This window comes from Mus caroli, unplaced genomic scaffold, assembly GCF_978045245.1.
Source record: "Mus caroli unplaced genomic scaffold, Mus_caroli_1 scaffold_7, whole genome shotgun sequence".
NCBI classification, from domain to species: Eukaryota; Metazoa; Chordata; class Mammalia; order Rodentia; family Muridae; genus Mus; species Mus caroli.
The window spans coordinates 24,643,301-24,670,401 of record NW_028227262.1 but is presented as its reverse complement, the minus strand read 5'-3'; the positions used below and the strand labels follow the sequence as shown (position 1 = coordinate 24,670,401).

General features: G+C 46.2%; 1 protein-coding gene and 1 long non-coding RNA gene across 2 annotated transcripts; one reads left to right on the top strand and one right to left on the bottom strand.

Annotated features, from left to right (window-relative positions):
• Window positions 1-7,176: 7,176 nt before the first annotated feature.
• On the bottom strand, window positions 7,177-8,804 carry LOC147003813 (uncharacterized). Its single transcript, XR_015047564.1, has 2 exons — window positions 8,691-8,804; window positions 7,177-7,444 (listed from the first exon to the last, which is right to left on the bottom strand). It is a non-coding gene; the product is annotated as an uncharacterized LOC147003813 (long non-coding RNA).
• C1rl (complement C1r subcomponent like) lies at window positions 8,007-25,430 on the top strand. The gene is made up of 6 exons (XM_085839938.1): window positions 8,007-8,139; window positions 8,715-8,943; window positions 20,075-20,264; window positions 21,628-21,729; window positions 21,822-21,896; window positions 23,148-25,430. Exons 1-6 carry the CDS (start codon window positions 8,060-8,062, stop codon window positions 23,918-23,920), a joined length of 1,449 nt encoding a protein of 482 aa, XP_085696064.1. The 5' UTR covers window positions 8,007-8,059; the 3' UTR covers window positions 23,921-25,430.
• Window positions 25,431-27,101: the final 1,671 nt, after the last annotated feature.

The window sequence follows — 27,101 nt, the reverse complement described above, 5'->3', positions numbered from 1 at the left end:
GTTTTTGTGGAAGTGATTTTGACCCAGAGAAAGATGCTGAAGGACTCCTAAGGCTTCCCCAACTACTCACAGAAAGACATGGCTCTTTGGAGAACTACTGAGTAAGGATTTCAGTACACTCCCTAACTCCCCACATCCAAAGGTTATGTCCACTTAATCATAAACCACACAACATAGTGGCATCACTTTGCTCCGTGTGGTCATATGCATTTTAAAGACATTAAAAAGAAAAGGTTGGGCCTGGAGAGATAGTTAAGAATGCTTGCTGCATTCAGAGGATCCTGTTCGTGTCTAAGCACCAACATCAGGTGGGCCACAACCACCTGGAACTGCCACACAGGGGATCGGATTTTAACTACAAACCCACAACATCTCTCTGCTCTTGGGCAGATCTCTTTGCCCTTCCATCCCGGTGGACATCTCTTGGGCGCTTCTGTGTCACAGGATTTTCCCTGTCCAATTTACATTAGTGCAGAGGAGGTCTGTGATTGGACAGGGAAAAGGGAGGCGGAGCTAAGAGACAGAGAGGGAGCATCTCAGGGTAGGGGGGAGAAGGAAGATGACTGTGGACACAGACACGGACCTGCTTAGCATTTACCAGCCACAAGTAGTTGTGCTATCGTAAGGTTAGATTATTTGGGATAAAGCTTTTATCATTATCAATTGGCTCTGAAATTATTGTATTGGCATCTTGTAAATTGTAATATTATTGATACATAAATCTGATTGGTTAATTAAACTTTAAGAGTCTTGATTTTACCGGGTTACTGGATATTGTAATATGTAACCGCGAGGTTCCATTTAGTTATTGGAATGTGGGATCACTGACTTCATGGGTTTACGCTGAGGAAGTACTAGCGGCTAACGCAGAGAGATGGCAGGCTCTTTTTTTTTTTTTTTTTTTTTTTGTTTTTTTTTTTTTTGTTTTTTTTTTTTTTGTTTATCGAGACAGGGTTTCTCTGTGTAGCCCTGGCTGTCCTGGAATTCACTTTGTAGACCAGGCTGGCCTCGAACTCAGAAATCCACCTGCCTCTGCTTCCCAAGTGCTGGGATTAAAGGCCTGCACCACCACTGCCCGGCGGCGAGCTCATGAGCAACACTTCTGTCTCACGGTGCAGGTCTGCTAATGACAACATTGTCCTAGTTCATCTGAATCCTGGGAGGTTTTTTTTTTTGTTTTTTTTTTTTTTTTTTTCTTTTTTAGATGAGGTCTCAGGATCGACCCAGGCTGGCCTCACACTCAGTGCTACCACAGTCTCCCAAGGGCTTAGGTCATAGGTGCCTTTTACATCACTGGCTCTTCCTATAGCATCGAAAAGACGATGTTCCAGCTCTAGAAGAAAGCATTGACATCGAAAATGCCCTGTGTTTGCAGTGTGCCATTTTTCTCTGGCTGCTTTTTGTTCATTCACTCATCCACTTGTTCATTCATTCATTCGTTCATTTTTGCTCCCAGCATTTAGGGAACTGAGGCAGGAGGATCATGAAGTACATAGTGAGACACTGTCTCAAAAACCAAAATCAAGAAAAATCGTCTTGGTGGCAGAACCCCATGACTATAATTCCAACACTTGGACTCTGAATGCCAGAAGATTAAGAATTCAAGCCTCAAACCAGAACTATATAAGACCCTATCTTTAAAAATAAATAAATAAAAAATAAACCATCAACAACAATCAGGCGAGCTGACTGATGGCACACACTTTAGCTCTAAGTCTTGGGAGGCAGAATCAGGCAGAGCTCTGAGTTTCAGGTTAGCCTGATCTACATACTGGGTTCTAGACAAGTCAGAGCTAAATCTTGAGGCCACGTATGGTGTTTTGAATAGGTATGGCTCCCATAGACACAAGTGTTTGAATGCTTGGCTATAGGGAGTGGCATTATTAGGAAATATGGCCTTGTTGGAAAAAGTGTGTCACTGTGTGGGTAGGCTTTGAGCTCTCCTATGCTCAAGCTACATCCACTGATAGTCTCCTTCGGCTGTCTACTGACCAAAATGTCTGACCTCCTTCTCCAGCGCCATGTCTGCCTGGATGCTACCATGCTTCCCACCATGATGATAATGGACTAGACCTCTGAACCTATAAGCCAGCCCCAACTAAAAGTTTTCCTTTCTAAGATTTGCCTAGAACATACGTGCAGAGGAAAGGGTAGAGAGCTTACTCAGTATGTGGCACTTGTCCGACTCTTATTCTTCCTGTATTTCATTTTTTAGTACTAGAATTTAAATGGGGTTTTCTTTTTCAGAGTGTAAACCTTTATTTCACAGCGCAGCTTTACACAGAACACTAACAGTATGTTTCTTCATATTTTATGGGGTGTGGGGTGGGGGTGAAACACACAGACGTTCTATTAATATTCATCCCATATGTCAACCAACTCCCAAATAGACGCACTGTAGTTTGTTTAGAATTTGAAGGTTTAATAGAAAAATCAGAGGAGGAAAAGGAGTAAGCTTATGTGATATAACTGATGGAAAAAATAAACTCAAGAGACCATTTAATATAGTCTCATGTGACCTGAAGGATATGATTTATTGACTGTGTGCCCCACCCCCCAAAATGATCTCCTTGGAATGTTTATAGCAGCCAGGTCTTCAGTCCTTTCTGACAGGGAGCAGCCAATCTCCTTATCTTGATAGGCAGGTCTTTTAGAAAAAAAAACAACAAAACAAAACAAAACGATGCCTTGGCATTGTGGTCTATGCCTGTAACTGCAGCATTTGGTGAGTGGAGGCAGGAGGATCGTCCTCTTGGGCTACTGTGATAGTTACTCTCAATTGTCAACTTGACCTCTGAAGTCACCCAGGAGACAAGCCTCTAGGCATACCTGTGGTAGATATTTAGCCTCTGGCCATGCCTGTGAGGAATTATGTTATTTAGGTTTATTAAGGTGGGGAGACCTTGCGGGAGTTTGAATGAGAATGATCTGTGTTGACAGATATTTGAATCCTCGGTCCCCAGTTGGTGGAACTGTTTCGGAAGGCCTGGGAGGTGGTCTTGTTGGAAAAGATGTGTCACTGGGGACCAGCTTTGGGATTTTGAAAGCTCATGCTATTCCCAGCTATCTCTCTCTCTGCCTTGAAGTTGCATCTCAGGACAGGAGCTCTCAGCTACTGCTCCAACACCATGCTTGCCTGTCTGCCTGCCTGCCTGCTGCTGTGTTCCCCACCATGGTGGTCATGGACCCAGACCCTCTGAAACTGCAAGCCCCAACTTTCTTCTATAAATTGCCTTGGCCAGTGGTGTCTTATCATAGTAGAAAATTAACTAAGACAGACCCACCCTAAAAATGGACTCTGGTCCTAGACTGTATGAAAAGGAGAAAGTTAGCTGAACACTAGCATTTGATGTTGTCTGCTTCCCAATTGTTTATATGATGTGAACCACTATCTCAGGCATTTGCTGCCTTGACTTTCTTATCATGAGGGTCTGTTTCCTTAAGCCAAAGTAAACCCTTCTCTCCTAAAATGCTTTTGTTGGGGGTATTTTAAAACAGGACAATTAATTAAGGCAGCTATATAGTCAGTTCAAAGCCAGCCTGGGTTATATGAGACCCTGTCTCAAAAACAAACCAAATAAACAAACAACTGCAAAATTGAACTGTGTGCCATTCTTTATAGTATCTGTGGAAACTTGACTTACCAGACAAGTCAATTCTTCTGAGTTAGGTGCATCTAAGTGTCACTGGTTGGTGTGTGTACGCTGGAGAAACTATCCATTTGGTCATGGTGATAGTTATTGGTGGTGAAGACCCCACAGTAGCAGTGGACATGTCTTCTGATCTACTTTTGGTTACTGTTAAAGTTTTAATACTATTCCCACCTTTCCTCCTTATTGTAAATGTATTTTTTCTTGCATCTTTATATGCCATGTTTCCAACATCTGTGTCATTTTGAAAGACTGTCTCTGCGTCTTAGTCAGGTTTCTATCGCTGTGATGAAATACTATGACTGTAAACAACTTAGAGGATAAAGGTTTTATTTTGCTTAGGTTTCCACACCACAGTCCATCATCAAAGGAAGTGAGGGCAGGGAGTCTGAGGCAGAATCTGATGTAGAGGCCATGGAGCCGTGCTGCTTATTGGCTAGCTCAGTCTGACTTTTTTTCTTTTTTTTTTTTTAACAGCACCTAGGACCACCCACTCATTGGTGGCACGGTTAACTGGGCCTGCCCACATCAATCAAGAAAATGTATGAAAATGCCCTGGTGGGGATATTTTCCCAATTGAAGTTCCCTCTTCCGAACCAACTCTAGCTGGTGTCAAGTTGACATAAAACTAGCTCTGCTCTGTAAATTAAGTTTTCTCATAAGCATGGTTTGTGTTTTTCATTCCTTACATTTGAGTAACTTGGGATTATATATTAGTTATTTCCTCTTTGTTCTGCTAGGAGAGCTAGTAAAAGCAACTTAAAGAAGTGTTTGTTTCATCTTGCAATGCAATCAATTGCATTCCATCATGGTGGCATGGTGAGGGGAAAGCCTCAGGTGAGCCAGAGATGTAGCTCAGTGGGTAACGTACCTAAAGCGTACAGAAGGCCATGAGTTCAGTCCCCAGCACAGCATAAACTGAGCATGGGGGTGCACACCAGTTACTACTAGGACTTAGAAAGTAGAGGCCATCCTCAGCTACATACTGGGTTTGGGGCTAACCTGGGCTATGAGAGACAAAAGAAAGTTAAAAGGCTCTAGTGGTGAAGGATAGTAAATTCAGGATGTAACAGGCTACCTCACCTCAGATATGCTCCCACAGCTCCGGAGTCCACACTGACATTCCCTGCTCCCACCCATGGACAGATGTGACCACCCCACAGTGTCAGCTCTGAAGCAGTGATGAAAACAGGCCAGGAACTTGGTCGCCCATCCTCAGACCACAGGGCCTGTGGTCACCAGCTACACACAGCCGTCACGCTCCCTCTCCAGTCCCAAGTCCCTGGAGGCTTCTCCCCTTTACCCAAATGCAAACTTCGGCCTTCACACCAGAGTGGGAGTAAAGTGGACCCTCCTACTCAAGTTTGATTCCCACCATGGGGACCAGCATACGCCAGCCCTGGACTTTCCGTCTCTTTCTCCTCTGTCTCCCCGTGTCTTTTTAACCAGCGGTCCTGAGTTCAATTCCCAGCAACCACATGGTGATTCACAGTTATCTGTAATGGGGATCTGATGCCCTCTTCTGGTGTGTCTGAAGAGAGTGACAGTGTACTCACATGTATAAAATAAATAAATAAACCTTTAAAAGCAAACAAACAAAATCAAAAGCTCTCCTGTCCCAGGACACTCCTCAGTTCAGTTTAAGCCAGAACAGTGTCCTAAATACCTGCTAGTCCCATGCAGGACAGAGCTGTGGTCCTGGCCCCTGCCCAGGGGTCTCCTTTTAAAGCCCTTCTTTTTCTCTTCTCCAGAAGATCTCCAGGGACAGTTTGACAGAGGGTCTAGCCTGGACACTCAGGTTCAGGTTTCTGCCTCTGTTAACGAATGACCAGAGCTCAGAAATAGAGTACAGACTGGCCCCTGCAGACTGTCAAGGATAAAAAGACCAGGCCAGCTACTGCAGGATTCCTCACTTTAGCTGAATCATAGCTGCTTCCTTTCTGACAAGTTGGTCATGGACTAAAATGACTGCTCACCCTGTAGATATGAGTGACCTCTGGCTTCCCAGGAACTCTGGGTGACCCTAGTAGGTAGAGGAGGAAACAGGTTTCAGTGGTCCTTGAGAGCTCAGCCAGAGGGGTCCACTCCTCCCACTCATCCCCAGGGTGTGTAGGGTCAGGACATGCCACAAGCGGTAGGTTGTGTCTCAAAATTGTGATTGTGAAACTGTATATGCTCCTCAGTCTCCACTATTCCCTCAAAGGCGTGGACCAGAGCTGCTCTCATTTTGTTGTTTTGTTATGTTTTGTTGTGTTGTGTTTTGGTTTTGTTTGATTTTTTTTTTTTTTTTTTGAGACGCACTCTGTAGACCAGGCTGGCCTTGGACTCAAAGAGATCCACCTGCTGAAATTAAAGGTGTGCACACCACTGCCTGGCTCTCCTAACCTTTTTAAGTCTGCAGAAACCAAATGCATTTGTCTTAGTTGCTGCTCTATTGCTGTGAGGAGGACGCCATGGCCAAAGGAACGGATAGAAGAGAGTATTGAATTGGGGGCTGGCTTACAGTTTCAGAGGGTTAGTCCGTTATCATCATGGAGGGGAGCATGTTGGCATGCAGACGTGGGGCTGGAGAAGTACCTGAGCTCTCATGTGCACCACAAGTGCCAGGCAGAGAGAAATCTAGACTGGGCCTGATGTGGGCTTTTGAAACCCCACAGCCCACTCCCAGTGACACACCTCCTCCAACAAGGCCACAGTCTCTTCCACTATCGGGAACCATCCTCATTCAAACCATAACACCCTGTGTGTAATGAAACCACACAACCACATGCAACACGGAAGAAGCGACTTGCTCTTCTCAGATCGGTGTGTGAGTCTAGAATGCAAATCCTTCTGCACACCTGCCTCCTAAGAACTGGACAAGCCATGTCTGCGCGTGTTCCCTAACACACTCACCTCGGCATGTGTTCCCTAACCCTCGCATACTCACCTCTGCCTATGCTCCCTAACCCTCCCATGCTCACCTCTGCATCCCTAACCTCCTCATGCTCACCTCTGCAGTGCTCCCTAACCCTCTCACACTCACCTCTGTACGTGCTCCCTAACCCTCCCACACTCACCTCTGCCTGTGCTCCCTAACCACCCCCATGCTCACCTCTGCATCCTTAACCTCCCCATGCTCACCTCTGTATGTGCTCCCTAACCCTCCCCACACTCACCTCTGCCTGTGCTCCTTAACCCTCCCACGCTCACCAAGCCACGGGTGTGTGTCTTCCCTTGGCAGGGGGGTGCAGGGAAAAATCCTCTCACTCACGCTGTGACTCCTGATATGATTAACCTTACAGCTTGGGTTGACAGCTGAGGTGAGTCCCGAGGGATTCAGAGATTCCTGGGGATGGAGCACAGCCTGCTATATGAGGAGCCTCCAGATGTTGTGGTAGGGACTCAAAATGGCAAAATGCATGAACTCACCCATTCTTTTTAAAAAAAAAAAAAAGATTTATTATTTATTTTATGTATATGAGTACACAGATGGTTGTGAGCCATCATGAGGTCGCTGGGAATTGAACTCAAGACCTCTGCTCCCTCCGGCCCAAAGATGTATTTATTATTATATGTAAGTACACTGTAGCTGTCTTTAAACACACCAGAAGAGGGCGTCAGATCTCATTACGGATGGTTGTGAGCCACCATGTGGTTGCTGGGATTTGAACTTAGGACCTCCGGAAGAGCAGTCAGTGCTCTTAACGGCCAAGCCATCTCACTAGCCTGAACTCACTGGTTCTTGTCCAAGGAGAGGAAAGAAAGACTCGGGGGTTCTTGAGTCACAAACTTCAAGTTCTCCAAGAGGCAGACTGCTGGGGTAAGTGAGGGGGGAGGAGAGATTAGCTCATTAAAGGCACCCTAGAGTCATAAGAAGCGTCACACAAGCCATGATACAAACATATAGTTAATAATATTCCAGAAGAACTGGGTATGCAAGTCCTTGTGATCCCAGCCCTCTGGAGGCTAAGGAGGCAGGATTGTCATGATTTGGGGCCCAGTCTGGTCTGCAGAGTGAGTTCCAGGACAGCCTGGGCTACAAAGTGAGACCCTGTTTCAAAAACACAACCAAGATCTAGGTGTGGTGTAATTCTAATGCTAGAGAGGAGGCAGAGCCTCCAGTAATAGCAAGCTGGAGGCCAGTCCAGGTTTTGCAAGACTGTATCTCAGCCCCCATCCCCCTAAAAAAAAGCAAAGAGCCAAAGGTCGTGTGTACATATGTGTACATGTACACATACTCTGCTCTCTCACGTGTTTTAAAGGTCTTTCAATTATGGTGAGAGCTATTCCTGAGTCTGTCAGCAGGTGGCAGACCTGCACCCAGAGTCTCAACTCATTTCCAGTAACTTCTGCCTTCTCCCAAAAGGGCCTCCTCTAGCCCCACCTCCTACTCCCTGGCTTGAGCCAAGCACTCTAGCCAGTTCCAGATGTCAGGGTCCAGAGGCCTGGTCCCAGAGCTGGAGAACAGCCTATGGAGTTCTCCCACCACAAGCTGCATGAGCAAGATGTGAGTTTGCACCATAGAGGGCCCTGGAGAAAGAAAGGGGCTGGGAGAAAGGAAGGGAGGAAGGCAGGACACGGGGTTACATAAGTACACACACACACACACACACACACACACACACACACACACACACACACGGCCGGGGGGGGGGGGGAGCAGGGGAGGGGCGGAGGGTAGACAGATGACCCAGAGGGAACTAACTGAATTTGCCTGTTCAGTGCTCTGAGCCAGGAATTATTTAAATGACCCTAACTTGTACTCCAGGAGGGGGTTAGGAAAGGCTGAGGCAGGAAGCCATCTGGGTTAGACTCACAAAGGAAAAGGAGCCATAGCAATGTCTTCATAGGATAGAAACCCCACAGTCTTGGAGATCGGGCTACAGAGGAATCTAGATAGGAACCTACACAGACTCGGTTCAGGAAAGTGGTATCCAGAAGTGCCCAACACCCCGGGGCCATGGACACAACTGCTAGTCCCTAAGCCTCTGGAGCCTTTATCATCTCTGGCCACAACAGAACATACACACAGCCTCTGGTAGAGCCGTATAACCTCACCTTGTCTTCCCTGCTCACTCACAGGTGCTGGTGGCTCCTTTGGGGAATCCTCCATACTTGCCCCACACAGGCCTCTGTGCTTTTGGCCCAGCAGTCACCACAGCAACTGACATCCCCTGGATACCCAGAGCCATATCTCAAAGGCCAGGAGAGCCACACTGACATCGAGGCTCCGGAGGGGTTTGCTGTGAGGCTGACCTTCCAGGACTTTGATCTGGAGCCGTCCCCAGGCTGTGAAGGCGACTCTGTCACAGTGAGCTGGACACGGGGGGGGGGGGGGGGCGGGGGGGCGGGGGGGGGGGAGAGTTGCAGGGGTTCTGGGGAGGGAGCCTCCCATGGGCAGTGGGCTCTGAACCACCCATCTAGAGAAGAGATAAGGTGTCCAAGTCAGAGGATCTAGGGTCTAGCTACAGCCTGATCACTCAGTATACAGCCTCCCACCCATCCCTGGCAACCCACCAAGGCGTCTGCAGGGACCCACCAAGCTCTGAGAGAAGGCCGCTGCAGGGCAGAGCCTGAGTTTTGAGAGCTTACAAAGAGACACATAAATATTGCTGCTCTACAATCTTGTCAAAGGCCCAGGATCTCACCCTCCCTAGCCAGACCTTGTTGAGTGCTTTCTCTACTGAGTTAGGAAACTGGATGTAATTAATGACAAATGTTCACCCTCAGAAGTATCAAGTGAAGACCGATCAAGTTCACCTGGGATGAGAGGCCACAAAATCACAGCAAGGACATTATTCAAAATAAGAGTTCTTTTAAATCATAGTTTGTTATCTTTTGAGTTAAATTTTATTTATATCAAAGTAAGATGTGCATATAATTTTTAAAAATCAGAATCTTAGCCAGATGTGGTCAGTGAGACATGGTATCCCAAACCTTAAAAGGTTAGGTCAGGAAGAGCAGAAGTTCAAGGGCAGCCTGAACTATATAAAACAAGTTCACAGCCAGCTTGAGCTATATTGTCTCAACAAAAAGTTAAGTTACCCAGGCTACCTTTGAACTCACAATCCTCCTGCCTCAACCGTCTGAGAGCTTAGGTTATAAATCGTATTTAAAGACTTTAAAAAAAAATTCTAAAGGGCTAGGAATACAGCTCATTAGTAAAATATGTGCCAAGACCCTAGATCCAATTCCTTTTATGGAGGAAGGTGGGGAAGGAAGAGAAAAAAAAAAAAAAAAGCCAAGCAGTGGTGGTGCACACCTTTAATCCCAGCACTTGGCAGAGGCAGGCAGACTTCTGAGTTCAAGGCAGAAACTACAGAGTGAGTTCCAGGACAGCCAGGGCCACAAAACACAAACAAACAAGCAAACAAAAAAGAGTCCTCCAAAGATTGTAATGGAAAACAGTAGCTCAACCTACTCCAAGGGCAATCATTTACAGCGGAGCTATCTGCAATGGTATTTAGCTCCATATGTACAAATGATATGCTTATTCTACTATGCAGTTTTGAATATTTGTCTCATTTTCCTCTAAACTTCCAGGATAGAGGATAGGTGCTGGCTCCAGCTATAAGACCTTCACTACCCACACAGTTCCCCTCACTCATTCTCCCATTATCAATTCTTTTACAAACCAATATTTATTATTGACAGTTAGGACTTGGAAGCATTCATGTCTGAGCACATGGTATATGTTAATTACATTTACTTTCTTCAGCTTGTTGGCTTGCCAGGAGTCATTCTCCAGTAATGACTCCTTAGAAAGGATATGTTATATTCTAGGCAGCCTAGGTGGATTAATTCATCACTCATTGCCAGTGGACAGTTTATCTGGGTATAATAATCCAGTTTTGAAGTCATTTGCTTCCAGAATGTTGATGACATTGTCTTCTATCTCTAGTGTTGTTTAAAAGTCTGATGCTACTAGCATTTTCATTCTTCTGTTTTCCTACCTAGGGCTTTGTAAATATTTTCCTTATTCCAGTGTTCTAAACTTTCACAGATGGCGTTTTACTCATTGTGTGTGGTCTTTAAATTAAGATACTTTTAACCTAGTCCTTTAATTCTGGGAATGTGTGTGTGTGTGTGTGTGTGTGTGTGTGTGTGTGTGTGTGTTTACATGTGCTGGCAAGTGTCAGTGGAAGCCAGAAGAGGACACGGGATTCCCTGGAGCTGTAATTACAGGTGGTTTGAGCCACTAATCTCTCTTGTGCATTAGCAATCGTACGTAGTGGACTGGTTCTCTAGTTCTTTGTTCTATTCTGGTTATCAACTCCTTGACCCTTTGCTCCACTTTCTAGAATATTTCTTTGCCTTTCTTTCTTTTTTTTTTTTTTTTTTTTTTTTTTTTTGTGATGCCAGGAATTGACCCAGAGCCTCACACATGCTGACACACATTCTTCACTGAACTACACTTCTACCCCCAATTTCTTCGTATTTATATTCAAACTTTTTGCTTGATGATTTCTTCATAAGAACTCATTCTTTCTAAATATGTGGTTCTTACCGTACATGTACAACATCTACTTGTTCCGCTCTCGTGGGGATTAGTCTTGAATGTTTCTTCTGCTTTCTGCACTATTGCTGTTTTATCCAAGGCTATTTCATGTTTGCCTGTCTCCACCTCTGATTTTTATCTGAGACACTTTCTTGCAACATCTCATAATACTTGCCTGAACATTCGTATTTAAGATTAAAACACAAAGCTTCTTATTTAAAGTTCTATATGAATAGCTACAGTCTGACAAATGATGGGTATGAAAACGGTATCTCAGTTCCTTTTCTGCTGCTGTAACACAATGCCATAGGTCGGATAATTTACAAACAATGGAACTTTATTTTGCTCACAGTCTGGAGACTGGGATATCCCAGAGGATAGTGCTGATGAGGAGAGAACGGACTTTATTGTCATAACATGGTGGCAAGCAAGCACACAAGAGCAAGGGGGGAAAATGGCCTAAGTCATCCTTTCCTTTAGAAACTCACTTCTGCAGTAATTAACCCACTCCCAAATTAAAGGCACAAATAAATCAATTACCTCTCCAGAGACCCAGCTCTAAGCACTATCACATAACTTTTTCTCTTTTCTTTCTATCTTTTTTTGTTTTGTTTTTCTTTTTTGTTTGTTTGTTGATTTTTTTCAAGACAGGGTTTCTCTGTATAGCCCTGGTTGTCCTGGAACTCACTTTGTAGATCAGGATGGCCTCCAACTCAGAAATCCACCTACCTCTGCCTCCCAAGTGCTGGGATTAAAGGCGTGTGCCACCACTATCCCACACTGCAACTGAACTTCACAGAGCTTTTAAATAGCCAGATCATAGCACACAGCATTAACAGGGTGACATAGAGGTGTCTTGGGGGCCTCCCAAATGTGAGCATATAGACATCTTTTGTTTTCCCAGCAAGGTCCCCTCCAGTTTCTCCCTCAGGGCTTCCAGCATTCTGGAAACAAGCTGGGACCAGGGATCAAGAAGCAGGATGCTTCTCACTGTTCAGTTGGTAAATGCTCACTTCTCAGTGTTCAGTTGGAAGATGCTCACGTCTCAGTGTTCGGTTGGTAGATGTTCACTTGATTCCTCTGGTTTGGGTGTTGGGCTTTACTGCCTCTGTCACATGTAGCTAGGGACCTCAATCCAGGGTTTCTGGTTTAAGTTCACATCTTCTACCAAAGTGTGTCAGCAAGAGCTGTCTGCTCGTGGAGGGTGGAGACACAGGATTAAGCATCTTGAGGTCTTCCTACCCAGACTTCCTGTCTGTTGGCCTCTGGTCAGCCTTTTCCCCTGAAAGGGTCTTGGTTCTGCCAAACCCTGAAACTTTGCACTGGTCAGTGGTGAGAACCCCACAGGCTGTGTGCTGGTTTGCACCTTTTCAAATTCAGTTCTCCTTGCCACCTGTGCCCTGGCTTCCTCTTGTTCTAAGTCATCATCTCCTCTCACTCTTTCTGCCCTTGGCTGCTCATCTTAGCGGGGATTTGAAGTAGGAAAAGAGATAAGAGCACACTGATGGATGCAAGCACAGTTCTGATGCTAAATCCTTGGGGTGGGGCAGTACTGGGGCTCTAAACCAGGGCCTCGCCCATGCTGGGCAAGCACTCTACCACTGAGCAAAAGCCTCATCCCCTAAAAGTATGTACTTATGGTTTCCAGTTTAACTGACCTTGGCTATATTCAGTTTGGCCTGTGTCAATTGAACACCTGCTATGAGCCCACTTCCTCTTTAGTCATGGATAATTTTAATCCTAGATTAAATTCTCCTGCTACTCTGTTTTATTTTGTTTTGTTTTGTTTTGATTTGATTTGATTTGATTTGATTTGATTTGATTTTTAAGACAGAATTCCTCTGTTTAGCCCTGGCTGTCCCGGAACTGGCTTTGTAGACCAGACTAGCCTCAAATTCACAGAGACCCACCTACCTCTGCTTCCCCAGTGCTGGGACTAAAGGTGTGTGTCACCATGACCCACAACTCTTCCCTTTTCATTGAAGAATTCAAGTTCAAAAGGATATGATTTCTCCTTCCTTTCTCCTTCTAGAGAAAGACACACATGAAAGAAAGAAGGAAAGAGAGAGAGAGATGGAGAGAGAGAGAAAGGAAGAAAGGAAGAAAGGAAGGAAAGGAAAGAAAGGAAAGAAAGGAAGAAAGGAAGAAAAAAAGAAAGGAAGGAAGGAAGGAAGAAAGAAAGAAAGAAAGAAAGAAAGAAAGAAAGAAAGAAAGAAAGAAAGAAAGAAAGAAAGAAAGAGAAAGAAAGAGAAAGAAAGTCAGTCCCAGGTCCCACAGGGACTTGATTAAGAGTAAAATCTAACTTTAATAAGAGTCTATGGCTCTCAGTTATATGTTGACTCTACATTATTAGTTAGAAGCCCGAGTAATCTCATTTATCAGACAGTTCATGAGAAAACATAAAAAGGAAACTGTAGGTTCCTGATGGTGCATTCCTATAATCCCAGAATTTAGAAAATAGAAACAAGACGATCAGGAATTCAAGGCCAGCCTCCGCTATACACCAAAACTAGCCTGAGCTACATAGACACTGACTCAAAACTAACAAAGAAAAATAAAAATGGCTGGGAGACAGCTCAGAGGGTAAAGTGCTTGCTGCACAAGCAAAATGACCTGAGTTTAAATCCCCACAACCCATGCAAAAGCCAGGCATGCCAGTACACCCTTGCAACCTCAGCGCTCCAGGGGTGTGGCAGGGAAACAGGTAGATCCCAGGAGCTCACTGGCCAGCCAACCTCGCTGAAAGGGCAAGTTCCAGGTTCAGTGAAAGACCCTGCTTAAAAAAATAAGGTGAAGAGAAATAAAGGCCATGCTGAGCTGAAATTGGTCCTCAGTGGGCACCTCACATACACACCTACACAGCACACACATGCACCTCACACACACACACACCTACACAGCACACACACGCCCTCACATACACACCTACACAGCACACACACGCACCTCACACACACACCTACACAGCACACACATGCAGACAGAGAGAACATAACATAAAAAATAGGAAGGAAGGGAAGGGGAAGGGGATAGGAAGAGAAGGAAAGATAAAGGAAGGAGGGAAGGGGAGAGAGAGTTTATACTCAAATCAATTGAGATGTTTCCTACATCAAGTGCTTTCTGCCTTTTAAATGCAAGAATTCCATTTGTTAATGTTGAAAGATCAGTATTGAGCATGTCTGAGCAAGAAATTCTCGGTGATGGAGAGATGTTTTCCTGCCAACTTCTCAGTGAATGTGACCATAGAGAGTCAGACTAGATGATGCCATTGTCGTAAAGAAACTTAAGTTGTGTGTAGAGACTGGGAGGATGGAGAACTGGCAAGATGCCAGAATAAGCCCAGTGTGGAAGCCTGGGCTACATACTGAATTCTAGGCTAACCTGGGCTACATCATGAAACTCTGCCTAAAATAAAACAACCAAGATATAAACCAGATATGGTGGTATACATCTGTAATCCCAGCCCTCAGAAGGCAGAGGCAAGAGGACCACAAATCTGAGGCCAGTCTTACAGTGTCAAAGAAGAAAAAGAGGAGGAGGCCAGAAGGGTGTGACTGAAGCAGAAGCATCATCTAAGAAATGTGGGGTAACACAAAAGTTTGAGGCTACCCAAGGCTGGGTAGGGAGGTCCAAAATCCAAGGGCTGGAGTCTAACACTTGCCTGGAATCCACAAGGTCCTGGATTCTGTCATAAGCCCTTTCTGCACAGGGAAAATTTTATTAAGTTAAGTAGGAATATCTAGTCTCCAGTATAACCACGTCATGTGTATTTTGTCCTTGGATTCCCACACACTGAGGACTTCCTGTAGAGTGGATAGAGCGAGGGGAAGGGTACCCCATGTGGAAGGCCATGAAGCTCAGGCTGTCTTCACAGCCGGTCTTATTGCTGCACATATGTTTGGCTGTAGAAAGTTACTCAGGAAAGTGAAAGGTGACAGTTTGGGACTTACTGTGTGTGTTCTCTGATTCAAACCTGGGGCACTAAAGGCACCGTGCTGAGCACTGTTATGGGGTCTCCACCGACAGGTTTAAGCTAATAGAAACTTAGCCAGCTGGCTATTACACCGGGTGTCCAGGATCCCAGTGTAGCCCTGAGCCTTTCTCGGTCGGGATGAGCACACTATATCTCAGGTTGACATATTTCAATTAGCAAGAACAGTTAGCCAGAAGCACAGCTACAGAAGCCGAAAAGCAAAACTTTCCTAGAGACTTTCCCAGAACTGTGGACTTTGATGGATTAGGCCTTTGTTTTTGTTTGGGGGAGGGGTGCTCTCTACATGCTGACTTTTACAGCCTCAATGATACTTTGATCGTGAGTCAGTTACACTAAGGTCTGGGGACCTGGTTTTTGTGAATGAGTCAAATCATGGTCTCACCCTGCCTTAAAGAGGTATAGTTGCTCCTAAGGACCACTGCACTATTTTTACCAAACTGAAACAAAATTGCCTGTGCTGCTGAAGCTGCTGCTGCCCTCCTTGTAATCTAATCAGAATAAGAATGAAAGGCCCAGCCAGTGCTAGTAGCAATGTAGCCAGAAGGACCAAGAGAACAGAGACCGGTACCAATTATTATTATTATTATTTTGTATCTTCGTCTCTTTTTCTTTTCAAAGTTTTCCCCTTCAACATATGCAACATTTTGTTTTGTTTTGTTTTGTTTTGTTTATCTCCCATGATAAAGGCTGATGTGTGTATGCCGCCGGCTCTAACCAGGAGTGCAATGAAGACAGACACTGCTCGATCTCGCTCTTGCTCTCTCTCACTCCCTGACCACCCCCCCCCCCCAAATAGTACGGAGTCCATATCAAAATGCACTTTTTTTTCTGCTTTCCCATTATATGGATAAACTGGAGACAGAATGTGTGCTAAGATGCTTAAAAGGGTTTGGAACGCATTAGAAGCGGCGCACTTAGTCAAACCATTAGTACACACCCACAAAGTAGTCTCGGGGTCATCGTTAAATTGCTGCTGTACAGATGAGTTCACCCGCAAGGCAGAAAACAGCAGGCATCAGAATAAGGGTCAGTACCCAGGTAAAGGGTTTTGGCTATTAGACAAGTTCCAGAATCTGGTGGGTGCTCTGACATCAATTTGGGCTGCCCCCCAGTCACAGTGAGTTTTGTTAGTCCATGGGTTGACGGCAGTCTGGTTAGCTCCTATCCTTATTGGTGTTCAGGGGCCGGGGGGCCTAAGCATAACCAGCAATCCTGGGCGATTTCCGTCTGGGAATGATTAAGTGGTGGACCTTATCAAGAGTGGCAAATAGAGATGGAGATCCCTCGGCTTCCAGGAGGGGGCGGGGGAGGGGGGTGCACCTCTGGCCTTGGGTGTCTTAAATGCTTTAGAGAAGAAAGTTGGTTAGGACCTTGGCATATGTAGGACCCAAAGGCCTGGGAACCTTGAGGGGAAGTTTGAATCGTTGCCTAGCATCCGTTCCTGTGGCATTAAAGTGTGATTCCCCAGGTTTTCCCTGTTTCCCAAAGATCCAGAATCTTAAGGAATTTTCCGGAAGCCTCTACTTCACAACCCCAGTTTTTGCCGTGGAAACCCCCTTGCTCTTGGCAGCTAAGGGGCCCCCACAGGGCGTGCATAAGATTGCAGACTCTGGATCAGAAGGTAAACGCCCAGGTCTTTTTTTTCAATACAGCCTTTAAAGCGGGCATCCATGAGCAAATGTCAGGATGAAGGTGAGATGCTGGTCTGTAGTCCCATTCTGATGCCTCTCCAGTATCTGTCTTCCTCAATTCCCAAGTCCAGGTCTGAGGGCACTGGGAATTGGACCATGACCCCAATACTCATACCAAACATAAGACTCGGGGAGAGGTAAAACGGGCAGGGGGTGGAAGGGGCCTAGACCTGATGAAAACTTAATTTTAATGACTCCATAATTCGATCTTCCCTCTGGAGTCCTCCATCAACCTGTGGGTTCCAGCTGTCCTTTTTTTTTTTTTTTTTTTTTTTTTTGCATCCTCTATGTCCTCTTGGTTGTACCATGGAGTCACTGGCAGTACTGGGTTGAGGTGTGTGTCATCAGAATATCAAGAGGCCCCAATTGTTTAGAGCCACTTGCCTGTCAGGCAACCAGATCAGCAACCTAGTTTCTTTTGCCTCAGGGAAGTTATCTTTCCGATGTCCTGGGCAGTAGAGGATACCAACTCACAGGGGAAGTCAAAGAACCTCCGGGAGGGTCAGGATTTCCTCGTTGTCTTTAATGTCCTTGATCATGCCATGGACATGCATGATACTACAAGTCGACATCAGGCAAGAACGTAGCAGGATGACTAGCGGTGGGTTTCTCAAACTGGACTCGAAAGAGGCCCAGGAATAGGCCTGGGACTGGGTCACACAGGCACCAGCGTTCTGGTGTTCAAGTGCATGGCGTACTGTGAATATAAGATCCTGACCCAGAGTTAACTTTGATGGCTAGTTGGTTGATTGGTTACTTGGTTGGTTGATTGGTTGGTTGGCATTAACCTAGCAGTAGCTACCACAGCTCTTACACAGGTGGGCCATCCCGTGACTACAGGGTCCATTTGTTTGGACAGGTATGAAACAAAACATTTCCATGGTCTCAGAGTTTGGGTTCAAACTATTTTTTTAAAAGATTTATTTATTATTATATGTAAATACACCGTAGCTGTCTTCAGACACACCAGAAGGAGGCATCAGATTTCATTACGGATGGTTGTGAGCCACCATGTGGTTGCTGGAATTTGAACTCAGGACTTTCAGTCTCCAGCCCCCTAAAACTGTTTTGTAATGTCTTTGTTCATAGACAAACAGATGAAAAGGTTTAGAGGCATCTGGGAGTGCTAGGACAGGAATGAAACTCAGGGATTTTTAAAGCCTCAGATGTCTTTTGTTTAGTGTCAGTTCAGATTAAGGACTCCATGCCCCCTCCCCTGCTGGTGCATGGAGGCCTTGCTCTGTCTGCAGACTCCGGTATCCAGAGGTAGCAATACCTAATTGCACCTAGGATCTCTTGAAGCTGACTTTTAGTCTGCGGAGTTGGGAGGTGAAGAATGGCGGCAGTCTACCCTGAAACAGGCTCCTTTTGCCTTCCCTCAGCTGGTAGCCAAGAAAGGTAGGTAGCCTCTGGTGTCCAAAGTTGGGTGTTCTTCGCTGACACTGTGTAGCCCAAGGTCTGTAACTCCTGTTTCATTCATCATTTATTTAGTTTTAGACACTTGAAGGAGGTCATTTACATGTTCTAAGAGTACAGTCCCAGGATCCCTCTGGAGGAAGGACAGAAGGACAGCATTTAGTGTCTCATCAAACAGGATTGGAGAATTTTTAAGTCCTTGGGGCAACCTGGTCCAGATAAGTTGCCCACTCTGGGTTGGCTCAGTTGCAGGGCACCAGACACCTGTTTCTCCAAGCCGGGCAATATGGACTGCAATTTTCCTTAATATTAGCCCCAGACCCCTATCCTGCCCAGGTCACTGGGTATTGTTTAATCTGGCGGTTGGGGCCAGGGAGGAACTGAACTAGTTAGTTGAACAATTATAAGAAGTTGGTGTTGGAAAAAAAAAAAGAAGCTGGTGTTGGGCCAGTTCTGGGGGGTTGATTTCTGCTCATACACCCAGGAATCTTTATTGTAAACCTGGGCAATAGTTCAACTGTATCTTTTGCTTAGGGGAAAAAATTGAAGCCAGGAGATACTCTTCTGACAGAGGGTAAGAGACCAAAATGTTGCTGTATATCAGTAAGTCTAACCACATCTCACCATCAGAGGTGATGGTGGTTTTCAGTTTATTCGGAAGGTCTAGTCTCTCAACCAGTTTTTTGCTGTTAAACACTGTTTTAGTTAATATTTCCATGGCTATGAAAAGACACCATGACCAAGACAACTCATAAAGAAAAACATTTCATTGGAGCTGGCTTACAGGTTCAGAGGTTTAGTCCGTTTTCATCACGGTGGGAACCACAGCAGTGTCCAGGCAGTCATGGTGCTGGGGGAGCCAAGAGTTCTGCATCTTGTTCCAAAGGGAAACAGGATAAAACTATCTTACAGGCAGCTGGGAGGAGGGTCTCAAAGTCCACCCCCGACAGTGACACAGTTCCTTCAACAAGGCCACACCTGCTCCAACAAGTCCATACATCCTAATAGTGTCACTCCCTGGGCCAAGCATATTCAAACCACTACACCCACCAAAAAAGACTAATTCTGGCATGGGTTTAAGCCAATAGAAAATCCTACTTAGCCACCCAGTGACTATCCTGGGTATTCAGAACCCCAGTGTAGCCTTAAGCCTTTCTTGGGGTGAGCTTTTAAGCACACACACACACACACACACACACACACACACACACACACACAGAGAGAGAGAGAGAGAGAGAGAGAGAGAGAGAGAGAGAGAGAGAGAGAGAGAGAGAGAGAGAGAGAGACATATCCTGGGTTGACATACTTCAGCTACCAAGAACAGTTAGCCAGAGCAAAACTATAGAAGGCAAAAAGCAAGGCTTTTTTACATTTAGAGCCGTCGCCAGAACTGTGGACTTAGATGGACGAGTCCTTTACTTTTATTTGGCAGAAGGCACTGACTACATGCTGAATTTGATGGCTTGAGCAGGACTTCCATCATGGCTTCAGTTCCACTAAGGTCTGGTGCCTACCAAGGTCTAGGGGTCTACTGCAAGCATCAGGGACTCGGTTTTGGGCAAAGCAGATATAGTCTTTTCTTAGGATTTATAATCCGGAAAGCAGAGTAAGGTTTACAAGGTAATTATAGCAGGCATAAGAGAAAGCCAGATACATGGTTACTCTGGAAGAAACTTGAGAGTCAATAATGAGACAAAAACTAATTCAGAGGACCCCAACATATGCAACTTCTGAGCTCCACAGAAGTGTATCACTTCCCCTCAGAGCTGGAGCAAGGGCAGACGCGACCTTGCACCCTGTGGCAACTTGCCCCACACTTCCTGTCCTCTCTTTCCTCTTTCAGATTTCAACTGGAGGAACAGATGCAACTCGGCTGTGTGGGCAGCAAGGTTCCCCTCTGGGGAACCCTCCTGGTCACAGGGAGTTTGTATCTTCTGGTAGGAGCCTGCGGCTGACCTTCCAGGCACACTCGTCCTCCAAGAACAAAATCACACACCTCCACAAAGGTTTCCTGGCTCTCTACCAAGCTGTAGGTGAGGGCCCCTCCTGAAGTTAGGAACCTTTGACCCTGACCCCTTGAAGAGCCAAGAGGAAGCATGAGTGATGGGTGGGGATTGGGGATACCTGAACTGACTCTATCCTTGTCCCAGCTGTGACCTTGATAGTGAGCAGCCCAGTTAGGAGGCAGCCATTGCTTGGCTCCTGCCGTTAATTCCAGGTAAGGTTACAGGCCCTATAAAGTAAGACTTCCTCTGATGTCTGACCTTCATCGCTGACCACCCTTCCCAGAAACAGCCCTGCTTTCTGTCTACCAGATAGTCTTCCAAAGACACTTCACACCCTTGGAGCTCCACGGCATCTGCGTGTTGCACTGTGTACAGAATGCTCTGACGTTGCCATTGTTTAAGTTCAAGATGTCTTTTTTAAAATTATATATTATATATATATGAGTACACTGTCACTGTCTTCAGACACACCAGAAGAGGGCACCGGATCCCATTATTACAGATACTCGTGAGCCACCGTGTGGTTGCTGGGAATTGAACTCAGAACCTCTGAAAGAGCAGTCAGTGCGCCTAACCAATGAGCCATCTCTCCAGCCCAAGATGTCTTTTTTAGACTTACTTATTTTTTATTATGTGTATATAAGTGTTTTGCTTGCGTGTATGTCTGTGCACTGTGTGTGTGTGTGTGTGTGTGTGTGTGTGTGTGTGTGTGTGCCTGCCTCGTACCTACAGAGGCAGAGGCATCAGATCACCTAAGCTAAACTGCCATGCGGGTGCTGGGAACTGAACCTGAATCCACTGGAAGAGTAGCCAGTGCTCTTCACTGCTGAGCCATCTCTCCAGCCCCAAATTCAGTATGTCTTTAAGGCGACCTCTCATACATGTGGAGAGCACTGACTCCTTATGTCTTTAATAACACACAATATTCTCTTGATGGCTGTAATGGACATTTAGTGAGTTGGCCGGGGCCCTTTCATGCCACCAACTGTGGCCCTGTATCTCCTTACACGCACATCTCTGAGCACTGGTGTGAGAATTTCTTTAGGGTAAATTCTTAGAAATGTAAATGCTGGGTTTTAACACATTTCCATTTTTAAATTCTAAAGTTGTTTAACTTCTCTCCAAAGAAGTTTTGCTAATTAATACTCCCACCAGCTATGTCTGGAAAGGCCAGCTTCTCTACGGCTCCCTTCTCACGGTTGCTTTCAAGCTCTTGGAGTCTTAAAAAACACAATCAGTGAGAAACAGTTTGGATTTTGCTAAGACTTGTGCATTTGCCGTATAGGCATGGCCAGAGTTAGCCCCCCCACCCCCCACCCCCCACCCCCCACCCCTGAGTTACCACCAGTTTGCAAACTTAGCAGCCCTAAGAACTGATGTTTCCCTACAGCTGTGAACCAACCCAATGGGGATGCCAAAGCTGCCACGACACCCGGAGCTCTCAAGATTCAGAACCACTGCCAAGATCCTTATTATAAGGCAGAACAGACAGGTGAGCCCCCCCCCCCGAGTCCTTCTGAGCACCCATCCTATTGGGGGTCTGGACACCCCCAATCCTTTGCTGCCCCTCCTTCTGCTCTGCAGGGACACTTACCTGCCCATCCTCGTGGAAGTGGAAGGACAGACAGGATGGAGAAGAGGTTCCTGAATGCGTGCCAGGTGAGTAGCTACCTGCTTAGTACTGTTGCAGTGGCCAGATGCCAGCAGGCCTCCGCTGTCACTGGGAGGGCTGGGACACGGGGTGAAAGGAAAACCCTAGAACAGGAAAAGGGGGGGGTGAAGGCAAAAGGCTTGTAAGAAACCGATGTCAGAGGGCCCAGAAAATAGGAGCTCACCCCTCATTCTCCAAAAGTCTCAGAGGGATCACTGGGGGAAGCTCTGTGGTAGACCACCTGCCTGAGATACGTAAGTTCTTGAGTTCAATCCCCAACAACAACAGCACACACACATACACACACACACACACACACACACACACACACACACACACACCACCTCTCTCTCCCCACCACTAATCTACTTTCTACCTCTGTGGATTTGTTCATTCTGGACGATCTCATACAGTGTAGGACTTCTTATGCCTGACTCCTCCCCATAGAAAATACTTTCAGGGTTATCCACTTTATAACAGCACTTCCTTCCTTTTGTGTGTTGTGTTTTGTTTTGTTTTGTTTTGTTTTGTTTTGTTTTGTTTCTGAGACAGGGTTTCTCTGTGTAGCCCTGGCTGTCCTGGAACTCACTTTGTAGACCAGGCTGGCCTCGAACTCAGAAATCTGCCTGCCTCTGCCTCCCAAATGCTGGGATTAAAGGCGTGTGCCACCACCGCCCGGCTTGTTTTGTTTTGTTTTAAGACACTCTCATACACCCCAAGATGGTCTCAAGCTCCCTGTGCAGCCAGGGGTGATCCTGAACTCCTGATTTTTCAGCCTGTTTCCCAAATTCTAGGATACATTCATACACCAACATGCCTGTCAAAATCCATATTTTCAAATGAGAGCACTGCCCATCCCCAACAAAATCTGACCCATGGAACACTGAAAGGCAGCCTGGGGTTGGGGGGACGATGGCATGGGAGATGTTACAAATGAGGGAGTGACATGGAAAACAGAGACAAAAGGCACTCAAGACATACCGCGGACCAGAGAGAGCCCCATCAGTGTTAAGAAATGGCTCAAAACTGTCTGAAGCAGCCGTTGGGAAGGCCCCAGTATCCTTGCAGGATTTATGCCCCGACAGTGTCAGGATTGATTCTCTGCTCACATCAGTACTTGTGGTATACCTGCTTGAAAGGCCCTGGCCCTCTGCAGAGTCAGGCCTGGGAGCCTCCTCACGGGGACCACAGCACCTCGCAGGTCTCTAATCTAATCTCCCGAGGTTGTTAATCGCTTTTCTCACTCTCCTCACTTGCAGTCTGTGGAAGACCAGTCGTCCCCCTTGCTGAGAACCCAAACACTTTTGGTTCTTCCCGAGCTAAACTGGGCAACTTCCCCTGGCAAGCCTTCACCAGCATCTATGGTCGTGGGGGCGGAGCCCTGCTGGGTGACAGATGGATCCTGACTGCTGCCCATACCATCTACCCCAAGGATAGCATCTATCTCAGAAGGAACCAGAGTGTGGAAGTGTTTCTGGGTCACACAGACATAGACGAGCTACTGAAACTCGGGAACCATCCTGTCCGTAGGGTCGTGGTTCACCCAGACTACCGCCAACATGAGTCCCACAACTTCAATGGAGATATTGCTCTCCTGGAACTTGAGCAGAGAGTCCCTCTGGGGCCCAATCTCCTCCCAGTCTGTCTGCCGGACAATGAGACCCTCTACCACAGCGGCCTGTGGGGTTACGTCAGTGGGTTTGGTGTGGAGATGGGCTGGTTAACGACAAAGTTGAAATACTCAAAACTGCCTGTAGCTCCCAGGGAGGCCTGTGAAGCCTGGCTCCGCCAGAGGCAGCGAACTGAGGTGTTTTCCGACAATATGTTCTGTGTCGGGGAAGAGTTGCAGATGAACAGTGTCTGCCAGGGAGACAGCGGCAGCGTCTATGTGGTGTGGGACGATCTTGCTCTCCACTGGGTGGCCACGGGCATTGTATCCTGGGGCATCGGGTGTGGCAAGGGGTACGGTTTCTACACCAAAGTGCTCAGCTACATGGATTGGATAAAGAGGGTGATTGAAGGTAAAGACTGATGCCAGGGACCTGAGGAGTGGCCAGCCAGTGCTGTGGAGGTCCCAGCTAAGAACGGGCAGGAGTGAGGATCCACATGAAGCCGGGAGACCCTGTTTCAGCAGGACAGTGGTGGCCCATGCCTTTAATCCCAGCACTTGGAAGGCAGAGACGGGCGGATTTCTGAGTTCCAGGTCAGCCTGTTCTACAGAGTGAGTTTCAGGACAGCTAGGGCTACACAGAGAAACCCTGTATCAAAAAACAACAACAACAACAAAAAAAAACAAAACAAACAAAAAAAAAATCCACTGATTCAGCAACCCACTGCCAAGAGAAAGCCCCGCCTCCCCAGACCACGCTGTCCCAAGTCAGAAACAGAACCTTGTGCTCTCCTGGGTTTTATACCAAGCAGCCTTTGCTCAGAATGTCTTTTTGTTTGTTCAAGGCAGGATTTCACTCTGTAGCCAGGCTGGCCTTGAACTCACGGCAATGCTCCCACTTCAGCCTCCCAAACACTGGGATTACAAGCATGTACACCTGCATCATCACCGTGCGTGTCTTTTCTTAATTCCCCGACCTCAGCTATGGACAGTTTCTTCTGTATTTACTCATGGCCTCTTGTGTTTCTGAAATATTCTGAAAACCCTTACAATGAGCTTCAAATATGCCTCCTGTCCCAGCTTCTCCAGACAATCGTGGCAATTCTCCGTTTCCATTTTACATCTACTGTAAGCCAGGAGCATCGCCTGTTGTCTCATCCAATCCTCCCTCCCTGTTGGCAGAGGGTGTGTTTTCTGTCATTCATGCCTCACAAAGAAGAAACGGAAGCTCCCACAGATCCGGTGGCTTGTGGAAGTTCCAAAGATGGCTCTCCATTGAGGCTTCATTCATCCCAGCATGTTTGCCCAGCATGCTCTGTCTCCGGGATTCCTCCCAGTTGCCCCACAGACCTGCCTGAGCACCCATTTCCCCTTCCGGACTCCACCGCTGTACAGACTCCATCCCTGGGAAGGCCTGTTTCTATGAAGATTGTACCTCCAGCTCTCACTTTCCTGCCGGCCCTCATCCCCCAGGGCATTGCAAGCCTGAGACGATGAACTCTTTCAGTTGTAGGGAAGATCTGGAGTGATCTATACTAAAAGACAAAAATAAAACACACGAGTTCAGTGATAATAGAAAGTGAATACCATAAAGGAGAGGGGAGAAAAGGAAGTGCGTTAGTGTTGAGATGAACGTGCTCTAAAGTCAGAGGTTAAATTTATCTTTGCAATAATAGCAGCATCCAAGCTAAGCCATATTAAACACTAAAATCCCAGCCACGTGGGAGGCTGAGGCAGAAGGATCATAAGTTCAGGGCCAGCTTTGATCTCATTTCAAAGTTAACACAAAATTAAAACATAGTAGTGGTGCCTCATGCCCTTAATCCTAGCACTGGGGGAAGTTCAAGGACAGCCTGGTCTACAAAGTCAGTTCCAGGATAGCCAAGACCAATAAATAAACAAATTAATTAATAAATAGTTGGCAGGATATAAATATGACTGATTCTACATTTTAAACCCTACGCACAATTCAAAAGACTATTAAAAATAGTCTAGGGGTTTGGAGGGATGGCTCAGAGGTTAAGAGGTCCCTGGAATGGAACCACACACACACACACACACACACACACACACACATATAGCTCACATGTGTCTATAACTCCAGGTCTGGAGTTTCCAACACCCACTCTGCCCTCCACAGACACTGCGTGCACAGTTGCGCATGCATACACCCAGGCAAACAATTCTGCACATAAACTACAAATAAGTAAATTATTTTAAAAAATAAGAATACTAAGCAGAAGTTATTTTGGGTGGAGCGATTTTGACTGATTTTTTTTCTCTTATTTTCTACTGACTAAATTTTAAGTAGTAAGTATATGTCATTATTGAACTTTTTATTTTGATAAAAAATTACATATTTTCTTATAGACAAAGCAAAATACATATATTTGTCTATATCTATGTAATATTTTTATCTCTAGATGTAGATTTAAACTTTATTTGGAGTTTAAACAGAGTGGAAGTGGGACAGGACCTGAGGTGGTAAGGTCCAGGTTTGGCATTATTTTGGACAAGTCACATGACATCAGAACAGAACTCAGAATCCCTAGAAGCAATGTAGATGAGATTTTTCAATTGACTTACTTTCTTGGACCACACCCTTCCATCTGATCCTTCTGCCACGGTTATGAACAAGCCCCACACACACACACACACCTACTTCTTAGGATAACAACATGCAATTCACTAGGCAAAATTTCCTCTTCCTTCTGTCTTCTGATCTAGTCCATTTCCTATCCCTCATCATTGCTCTTTCCCGACCTTATCTTACCCTGATAAAATCTTGGAAACCCACCTCACCCCCTCCCTCTCCCCTAGCCACTACCTTCATTCAGACTTCTGGTCGAACGCTGGAAAAATCTTCCAAACCTCCGTGTGTTTCACATCTTGTGTGTGCCTGCTCTCCAGCCTCATTCCAAGGTCACTGTCAAGGGGAGACTGCCTCCATCGTTGTGGATCCTTTAAGATCACAGGCTGACCCCTAATACAAATTATCCCATACGTGGACAAGTCGGGAGAGAGGAGCGAGTAGAGGGAGGAACATTTCCTCTAATCGGGAAAACGTTACAAGAACTGGCAGGCCTGCTCTGCAGTCCAAACCTCCACAGAACAAAGTGCCATAAATTTTTTGGTGGACATAGGAGCAAAATTTTTAAACAGGACACAATGTCCTTGTGGACAGCACAGCTGTCTCGGGAACCTGGTTTCCTTTCTAAGATGATAGAGTCACTCTCCCTCTGCGGCCACAGCCTTTGCTTGAAGCGCTAATTGAATCCCTGAAGACTCGAGCTGACCATATGTCCAGGAAGAGATGTTTCTTCCACTTTGCAGCTGCCCTATCTTCAACAAGATCTAAGTTCACTGGGAAGCCAGAGTTCAGGGATGGAGGCAGGAGCTCAGAGCGTAGCCTTGCTTTAGTGTCCTGCGATCTTGCAACTCCATCACACTCATATACACACCTGTACACCCCGGTGCCCTCCTCAACCCAGTTCTTCTGTCACCTCACCCTGTGCATTGAAACCCCAGCCCCTTGGCTTCCAGGTGAATAAGAATTGCAAGAAAGGGGCCAATAGGAAAGCAGAGCCTTTAAGTGCCTCCGCAG

Bases quoted from the DNA above. Each gene is read 5' to 3' on its own strand.
- C1rl (XM_085839938.1), top strand. From the start codon at position 8,060: ATGTCAGGGTCCAGAGGCCTGGTCCCAGAGCTGGAGAACAGCCTATGG. The intron at 8,944-20,074 runs GTGAGCTGGACA...TTCCTCTTTCAG, and splicing joins GTGAAGGCGACTCTGTCACA to ATTTCAACTGGAGGAACAGA. The intron at 21,897-23,147 runs GTGAGTAGCTAC...CCTCACTTGCAG, and splicing joins GGTTCCTGAATGCGTGCCAG to TCTGTGGAAGACCAGTCGTC.